Source organism: Myotis davidii, unplaced genomic scaffold (assembly GCF_000327345.1).
Source record: "Myotis davidii unplaced genomic scaffold, ASM32734v1 scaffold21, whole genome shotgun sequence".
Lineage (NCBI taxonomy): Eukaryota > Metazoa > Chordata > Mammalia > Chiroptera > Vespertilionidae > Myotis > Myotis davidii.
This window is the reverse complement of record NW_006292573.1, coordinates 916,741-926,258: the sequence shown is the minus strand read 5'-3', so window position 1 is coordinate 926,258 and position 9,518 is coordinate 916,741. Positions and strand designations below refer to the sequence as shown.

Sequence of the window (9,518 nt, the reverse complement as noted above, 5' to 3'; positions counted from 1 at the left end):
CGGTATTTGTTACATAGTTTCTTAAACTGCAGGCTCAGAGGCCTGCAGCCGCAGGCGGGGAACGTTGATTTCCTCTGTCACTGAAGCAAGGAAGCCTCATGTTAGTTTCAAGCTGCCTGGCTGCTGGCCGCCATCTTGGCTGTCAGTTAATTTGCATATCTCGCTGATTAGCCATTGGGAAGGGTAGTGGTCGTATGCCAATTACCATGTTTCTGTTTTGTTAGTGTAGATAATTCCCAGGACTGCAGATTTTTTTGACCAGTAATGATAGGTGGTAGAATGCTGCCACCCTTTGCAGTACTTCTCTGCCCCTGACCCTGGCTCAGCCTCAATGTGTGCCAACTGCCCAGGCCTGATTGCAGCCTCTGCCCCTCTGGTTTACCCAGTGGGGGTTGCACCTCTAGTGTTCACTGCTATTGCATCTTCTGGGGCAGCAGAGAACTCTGGAATGCATCTATGGCTCTTGTCTCTGTCCTTTCCCCATCCTGTTGCCCTGTTCATTCCCACCTTCAGATGTCTTAATGCACATATCTCTCAAACGTGTTTGTGTGTTGAGCAGAAAATCTTTTATTGAATTATAGCCATCCAACTTCAAGGGTAAAGACCTGAAGGTCTTCTCGTGCTGCCATGCTGCTGACATCTCAGAATCTCTGTTTTTGTGTTTTTGCTAATTCACTGGGATATTGTCCACGTATTATTATGTGTTTTGTAAATAGAGCTATTTTGCTTTCAATTTGGATGCCTTTAATTTCCTGCTTGCCTAATTGTTCTAGCTAGAACTTCTAGTACAGTGTTGAATAGAAATGGTGAGAGTAGACCTGGTTGTTTTTCTCCAGATTTTATGTGGAAAGCTTTCAGTCTTTCACCACTGAAGTGTATTAGCTGTGGTGCCCTTTTATCATGCCAAGGAAGATCCCTTCTATTCCTCGATTGTTGGTTGTTGTTTTTTTATCACGAAAGAGCGTTGGATTTTGTCACTTTTTTTTTTCTGCATCAATCAAGATGAACATGTCACATTTTGCTTTTATTGTTAATGTGATGTATTACATTATTTGACTTTTCTTCATACGTTGAACCACCCAAATATTCCTGTGATAAGCCCCACTTTGTCCTGGTGTGTAGTTCTCTTAACAAAGATTCAGTTTGCAGGTATTTTGTTGATGGTTTTTGCATTTATATTCATAAATTTATATTCATAAGGGGTACTGGTCTGTAGCTTTTCTGTGATGCCTTTAGCTTTGGTATGAAGATAAATGCTGGCTTTTTTATAGATTGAATTAAGTGTTTCCTACTCTTCTATATTTTGGATTGGTTTGGAAAACATTGGTGCCAGTTCTTAAATACTTGATAGAATTCATCAGTGAAGTATTCTAGGCATGGACTCCCTTTAGTTTGGAGATTCTCAATTTGTGAATTTTTCAGCATTCCTTCTTTCATTTTCTTGTTGGCCATGTTGAATTTCTTTTCTAAAGTGTGCGTTCAACTCCTGGATATCAAAACCAGATAAGGACACTACAGTAAAGCTACAGGCCAATATTCCTGATGAGTATGGGTATAAAATTTCTCAATAAAATACTAACAAACCAAATTCAACAGCATATTAAAAGGATCATACATTATGATCAAGTAGGATTCATCCCTGGATGCAAAGATGGTTCAACATATGCAAATCAGTAAATGTGATACATCACATTAATAGAATGTGAAATAAAAATTAAAGTCATCTCAATAGAAAAAGCATTTAACAAAAAACATTCTTTCATGATAAACATTCTCAACAAATTAGGTATAGAAGGAATATGCTTCAATGTAATAAAGGCCATCTATATATGCAAGCTAGCATCATACTCAATGGTGAAAGGTTGAAAGCTTTTCCAGTAAAATTAGGAAGAAGACGGATGTGCACTCTCACCATTCCTATTCAACATAGTACTAGAAATCCTAGCAGAGGAGTCAGGCAAGAAAAACATAAAACATATCCAAATCCAAAAGAAATAAGCAAAATTGCCTGTTTGCAGGTGGCATAATCCTATATAATAAAAGGCTAATATGCAAATCGACTGAACAGCGGAATGACCAGTTGCTATGATACACACTGACCACCAGGTGGCAGACACTCAATACAGGAGCTGCCCCCTGGTGGTCAGTGCACTCTCACAGAGGGAGTGCCGCTCAGCCAAAAGCTGGGCTCGCTGGTGCAGCACTAAGGATGTCTGACTGCCAGTTCCCAGGGAGTGGGCCTAAGCCATTAGTTAGACATCCCCCCCAAGGGCTCCCAGACTGCAAGAGGGCACAGGCTGGGCTGGGGGACACCCCCCCCCCCAGGCCTCTAGTCTTATATATTGAAAGCCCTAAAGATCCCACAAAAAAAAACTGTTAGAATAGCTACCCAGCTGCCATGAAAGGGAATTTGGCTTACTTTATTGCATTAGTTAGTTATTGCTGTGTAGCAAATAACCCCAAAACTTTGTGACTTGAAACAATAAACATTTATTATTTTTACCATTTCTTTGGGTCAAAATTTGAAAGCAGCTTAGCAGTGTGATTCTGGCTTAGCATCTCCTAGGAAGTTGCTCCCAGACTGTCAGCCAGGGTGCAGTCAGTCCTATGAAGGCTTGATTGGGGCTGAAGGATTCACTTTTAAAATGACTCCCTTATAAGGCTTTGAGTAAATGCCTCACTTCTTTGCCAAGTGGACCTCTTTAAAGAGCATCTTGAGAGCCCTTTATGACATGTTAACTACTGTAGCTTCCTCCAATGCTGATGACCCATGATAGGAAAGTCACAATGCCTTTTATGACATAGTCACACATTGTCATTTCTGCCAGGCTTTGTGGTGGAAGTTGCTAAGCGCAAGGAAAGGGAAATCAGACTCCACCTGTTGAAGGGAGGAGAATCAAGCTGTGAATATCACTAACAGACCAAGTTGGGGTAAGCAGTGGAAGAGACTCAAGAATACCTCTAGACAGTGGCTTTCTAGATTGCTTCGCTAAATTGTTAATGATGTTAAGTTATTGTTAAGACTTGAGCTGTTATTGAGAGCCTTGGCCAGCCCTCACATCCCCTCGGAGCCTCGGCAGGTCCTCGTAGCCCCTCACAGCCTGGGCTGGCCCTCGCAGCCCCTGCTTCGTCTGGAAGGCCATCCAGACAGTCCTCCAGAAGGTCGTTCTGCTGTTTGGTCTAATTAGCATATTAGTTCTTTATTATATAGGATATACTTACATAACATTGTTCTCCCCCCGCTACTACTTAGGGCATCTTAAAATTCCTGTACTGGAAGGAAAACAAATGATAAAAATCCAACTAAACTGTGTGAATAATCCTTAACTTTTTGCTGAAGCTTTGTTTTGGAGATGGTTGTTTGAAATAAAGCAGTCATTAATCAGATGCTGGGGAATAGAAAGAAGGCTAAGTGAATTTAGTCAAAGTATGAGTTATATAATGTCTTTAGAACATCCGATTTGGGGTTAATTTTTATTTTTGATATAATTTTAAACAGAGAAAAGTTAAAATAATAGTATAAGGTACTTTTATATATATTTTATCCAGATTCACTAGAGTTTTTTTTATGACATTTGCCTTATCATCCTTCTGTTCTAAATAAAACCACCAGTGATGTGTGATAGGTTTTTTTTGTTTGTTTGTTTTGTTTTTCTCTCATTGCAATGAAAGAGATTGCAGACCAGAAGAACCACAGGGCTTCTAACCAAAGGGTATGTAAATGGTTGAGCACTGTACTGGAATTAGAATGTGACTACAGCAGTCATATGCTTGCAGTTCTATATAGAATGCCTACAAATATAACAGCCACAAATATAGTCGGATGAAGAATTGTTTTTCAGGTTACTAAAATATGAATAGCATTGCTATTGATGATGTGATTTTTTTTTCCTAAACAATAAACAAATCTTGGTAAAGTTATGAACAAAAATAACATACAAGTTTCCTTGACTCTACATAGGAGTAGTAATTTGGAAATATTCATTTTCTCCTAAAATAGCAAGAAAAAAAAAGATGATACTTATAAATAATGGAAAGACTCATTTTGTCCTAAAGCAGCAGGGGGAAAAAAGTCTATATGTAAAATGGCTCAGGTTCTGGGTTAATGTAATTATAGATAGGTTTGAGGGTTTTTTGGTTTGTTTCTTTGTTTTGTTTTAACCTACCTGAATCCTGAATATCCATCTCGAAATTCAAAAGGTTAGACCAGGATTTTTTCAGTCATTATGCCGTGGCACACTGGTATGCCGAAGAATTTTTAAAACGTGCAATACCTGACTATTTAGTCAGGGTCACTGACCTCTTCTTCCTTAGATTGTCAAATAAAAAAATGACAAGGACCAAGACAATAATAGCTGTTGGTGTGAATGAATCAAAATTATATCTGTTTTGTCATATTGGCAAAAAATATAATGTTTTTTTGTGTGCTGAAGAATTTAGTAAAAAATCCTTGAAAATCGCTGGTCTAGAATGTTCTTTGTTGTGTAGGACTGTTGGGTGCATTGCAGGATGTCTTGAAATCCTGGCCCCTATCCTCTAAATACAAGTAGTTATCTTAATCTTTTGATAACAACAAAACATTCCCTCCAATTTTAACAATGTCCACCACCTTTTGTCCAGAACTATCAGTCTTAGTTATATAAAAGGTGAGGAAGTCATGTATTAGAGTATGAAATAATATGCAACTTATTTGTAATTATGCATTGACTAAATTTAAAATGGATAATTTGAAACTTTTAAAATTAAGCTGGCTGTATTATATGTTCTTATTTTTCCTAGTAAAATGAATGAAAATAAACCAAGTGACTCACGGACTCTCGGTAAGTAACAGTATTTTAAAATATTTTCAAATATAATTTAAAATATTTTACTCATGCTTTTTAATAAATCTCTTCAAAATGCTACTCAAACTATAGAAATGAATTTCCCGATTCATGTTTCCTTCATATAGTCATGTATTAAGGTATAACATTGTGTGTGTATTCATTTCAACAAAAATCTGCTATAGAAAGAAAATTTGCTATATTTTATTTGTATTCTCTATATGTATTTATCAGGCATTGTTTATATCTTAATAAAATTATTTATTTAATAAATAAATTTTTTCACATTCCTTTACAAAAGGAAAAATGTAGGTGAGAACGATTTAAACAAAACATGAAAGTTTAACATGAAAAGCAAAAGTTAAGTTTTAATGGTCACAACAGTCTCCTCAAATAGATACAGACCTTTGCTTTTAGTTGTTTTTCTTCATTTATATATTGAACTTAAACAGTATTTATTGACTTGTTACCATGGAAAATGAAAAATTTAAACTGTTACTTTATTTATTTAAATATATATTATTGATTTTTTACAGAGAGGAAGGGAGAGGGAGAGGGATAGAGAATTAGAAACATCAGTGAGAGAGAAACATCGATTCAGCTGCCTCCTGCATACTCCCTGTCTGGGATGTGACCACAACCAAGGTACATGCCCTTGACTGGAATTGAAACTGGGACCCTTCAGTCTGCAGGCCAATGCTCTATCCACTGAGCCAAACCAGTTAGGGCTAAACTGTTACTTTATACTCTTCTGCTACCACTCCTCCTCTCATCTATCCTTTTATAGATTTATTTTGTTTTAAATATATTTTTATTGATTTCAAAGAGGAAGGGTGAAGGAGAGAGAGACAGAAACATCAATGATGGGAGAGAATTATTTATCATCTGCCTCCTGCATGACCCCTACTGGGGATCAAGCCAACAACCCAGGCTTGTGCCTGACCTGGAATCAAACTGTGATCTGGTTCGTAGGTCGGCACTCAACCACACCGGCCAGGCTATAGATTTATTTTTTTATTCCCTTTCAATTTACTATATTACACTTAGAACTCTATGGCTTGCATATCCTTTGTAGAGAGTATCTGTGGACTCCACATCATGTTGGATAAGGAAATTTGTGTTCTTAAACTTCCCTCTGCTTTCCTAATTTTACTTACAGACTTCTATCAACTATGCTAATAGTTCTGAAACTTAGTAATTCATAGAGTACCTTCATATATTTGCCAGATGTAAATACTACCTATTCTGTTATTACTTAATCTTTTTGCTAGGATTGACTCAATTTTATATATATATCCTATATAATAAAAGGCTAATATACAAATCAAACGAACAGCAGAACAACCGGTCGCTATGACACACACTGACCTCCAGGGGGCAGATGCTCAATGCCGGAGGTGTCCCCTGGTGGTCAGTGTGCTCCCACAGGGGGAGCGCCGCTCAGCCAGAAGCCAGGCTCACAGCTGGCTAGCCCAGCAGCGATTTTGGAGCCACTCCCGCCTACGCTGCAGCGCTAAGGATGTCCAGCTGATGGCTTAGGCCCGCTCCTTATGGGGAGCGGGCCTAAGCCATCAGTCGGACATCCCTTGAGGGCTCCTGGACTGCGAGAGGATGCAGTCTGGGCTGAGGGACCCACCCCTGTGCCCCCAGTGCATGAATTTCATGCATTGGGCCTCTGGTATATATATATAAATGTGTTTATTTCATTATCTACACTAATGAAAGAGAAAGATGTAAATTGGCCATCCCTTCATAATGCCCACCAGCCAATCAGGAGTGGGTATGCAAATTAACCCAACACGCAGACTCCAAGCTCCTGGGGGCAGGGCAGGATGCTTGTGTCGTTGCCATGGCGACAACGCAGGCATTCTGCACCACCCCAGCTGCTCTGGGCCTCTGGGCAGTGTGGGAAGGTGGAAAGGTGGCTCTGGGCCAGAGTGAAGGAGGAAAGGCAGCTCCGGCCGGAGCGAAGGCAGTGCCGGCAGCCAGGGGAAGGAAGGCCTATTCTTGTAGGAATCTTCGTGCATCGGGCCTCTAGTTATGAAATAACATCATTTGCTATAGTAGAAGATGATCTTACATACAATGAAGTCAGAACAATTTTACTGAATTCTAAACATTAAAATTAAAAAACAACAAGTACAAATAAAAACAAAAGTAATCTATTTATAAAAACTATGCCGAAAACCTATCCTGTCCTGTATTCAGGGTCTGCATACTGGGTGGAGGCAGGAGGGGAACAAATTGAAAGCTGCAGGCTCATAGTATATAGCAGATGCAGCTTCATCTAAGCATATATCATGAGGACTTCTCTTTTGTAGTGTAAGCTAATTCCTTGTGTTTCTTTTTCTCTTGATAGCTGCATGCCCACTTACAGTAAAAGTGTAGGCACTAGGGATGAAGACATTAAGGTGGTAGCTGCTGTTGTAAAATGTCCAATAAACAAATGGCAATTTGCTGGAGTTAATATGATCAGTTACTTTATATGGGGGAAGGCAGGGGAGCTAGACTCTTAAAAGATTGGAGGAAGAGGCATTTAGGTATGGCTCATTAAACTGGAGTGAGGAAGGTAAATCTAGAGGGGATATTTTGCAATATAATATTGGAATCTATTTTGTGACTAGCCTAGATAACAAATATAGAGCACCTTTTAAACATATAACATTCATTGTTGATTAGTTAAGGCAGGGATAGGGAACATCCAGCCCATTGTCCCTGTAAGGCCGGCAAAATCATTTGGTCTGACCCTGCCAAGACATTATGGGTGAGTTAATTAAATGTTTAACCAAATATAGCAGGCTAATTTTGCATGGCCTGGGAATGATGTTATAAATATCCAGCTCACCTTTGGCCGAAAAAAGGTTCCCCATCCCTGAGTTAAGGTAAATAAGACTAGCTGCTATTGTTATAGGTGATCCCTAAAGTCTTAATGGTTTAACACAATAAAAATTTATTATGTGCTCATGTTATAGTCAAGTGTGGATTATTTAGTGGAGGTGGGGCAGACAGCGAGTTTCAGCTCTGCACTCATTTAGAGAGTCACGCTCCTTCCATCTTGTATTGATCTACCACCTTGAGATTCTCGGAGGCTTTTCTCTTCAGCTAGTGATTTTCTCATTGTTTTATTAGTATGTTATTATAAATTTTCTGTATAAGTAAACATGAGATATGAAAGATTGATAATAATTATACTAACTCTTCCTCAGTTCTATGTGCCATGCCCTTTTAATTATATTACTATATACTATATCATTTAATCCTCATTAAGACACAGTTTGAGGTTGGTACTGTTGTCCTAATTTTTAAGAGGAGGAAACAGAGGGAATGCAGGAGAGAGTGGGGAGGGGGAAGAGATCAACCAATGAACTCATATGCATAACCCATAGACCCAGACAATAGGATGGTGACGGTTTGGGGTGAGGGATGTTGGAGAGGGCAATGGGGGAAAAGGGGGCCATATGTAATACTTTCAACGATAAAGATTTATTTTTTAAAAAAGGAGGAAACAGAGCAAAAAGTGTTTATGTGACCTGTCCAGGTTACACAGTGAGAATGTAGATCTGAGTCCTAACTCACATGTCCCTGACTCTACAGTTTGCCTTTTTAAAAAAATATATATTTTATTGATTTTTTACAGAGAGGAAGGGAAAGGGATAGAAAATTGGAAACATTGATCAGCTGCCTCCTGCACACTCCCCACTAGGGATGTGCCCGCAACCAAGGTACATGCCCTTGACCAGAATCGAACCTGGGACCCTTGAGTCCGCAGGCCGATGCTCTATCCGCTGAGCCAAACTGGTTAGGGCTACAGTTTGCCTTTTTAAGATTATTTTTTTGTATTTATGTATTTACTTTAGTCTTTGTCTCGCTAATATTTATTGGAAATCACAACTGTGCACTGGAAGTAATGTAGATGGTAACCTAGAGATCTTACACATTTCCTACCTTATAGTAGTGAAAGTAAGTCATACATATACAATAAAGGCTAAAACCAAGCAGCACTATAAGAAATCTCTTGGAGGAGGGTTTTGCTCTTAGAGTTGCTATGAATTCAAGGAACAGAGTGAGATGTTTGGGTTAAGGTGATGTTGGGAGAATTTATCTTGAAACTTGGAAGCCTAGGGAGGATCCAGAAAACAAACGAGAGGAAAGAAGAGGACACCTTATGCTTGGACATCGTCCATTTCTTCCCAGCACACCTAGTTTTTCTCTGGTCCTACCCTCAGAGAAACAGGGAAATGTCAGCATGCATCTGAGTGGCCAGTAATTGAAGACTAGTGCTAATTTAAACATTGGTTATATTTCCTGTTCTGTTTTCAGTCTACCTAGACTGGGATTTGTATTCAGAGGTAAAGGAGAGTTGCACATTTCTCTGAGATCACTGTTGATTTGTGTAAAATACTAACCTGACTTCGTAGGAAAGGAATGAGGTGGGTGAGGGGCATGCTCATTGGTGAGTAAAAAGAGGTAGAGGCAGGATTTTAAGCTGGTGTGGATTCTTTTAGCCTTGGGAAAATGCAGCTGGGAGGCTCTCTGTACACTGGCAATCTGTTCCTGACATGGGTGAACTGAAGAACCTGTAGTTTGTATGGTAGCTCCTCCTGAAAGCAATGATCTGATTCACCATATGATTTCCATTCTTTAAGGACTATAAAAAAGACACTTCACCATTTTTTGAAAGGAATGAGCAGGAAT

At 39.1% G+C, this 9,518-nt stretch overlaps 1 protein-coding gene across 5 annotated transcripts in view; it reads left to right on the top strand.

Annotated features, from left to right (window-relative positions):
• Positions 1 to 9,518, top strand: part of G2E3 (G2/M-phase specific E3 ubiquitin protein ligase) — an 84,320-nt gene that overhangs the window by 18,970 nt on the left and 55,832 nt on the right. For 2 of the 5 annotated variants that reach the window (XM_015565481.1, XM_015565480.1), the window contains exon 2: positions 4,780 to 4,820. In XM_015565481.1, the coding sequence (XP_015420967.1) occupies positions 4,784 to 4,820 (37 nt within the window). In that variant the 5' untranslated portion in view covers positions 4,780 to 4,783. Of the gene's footprint in view, positions 1 to 1,560; positions 1,674 to 2,820; positions 2,932 to 3,672; positions 3,714 to 4,779; positions 4,821 to 9,518 lie in introns of those variants that run through there. The other 3 variants (XM_015565479.1, XM_015565478.1, XM_015565477.1) reach the window with 3 other exon arrangements.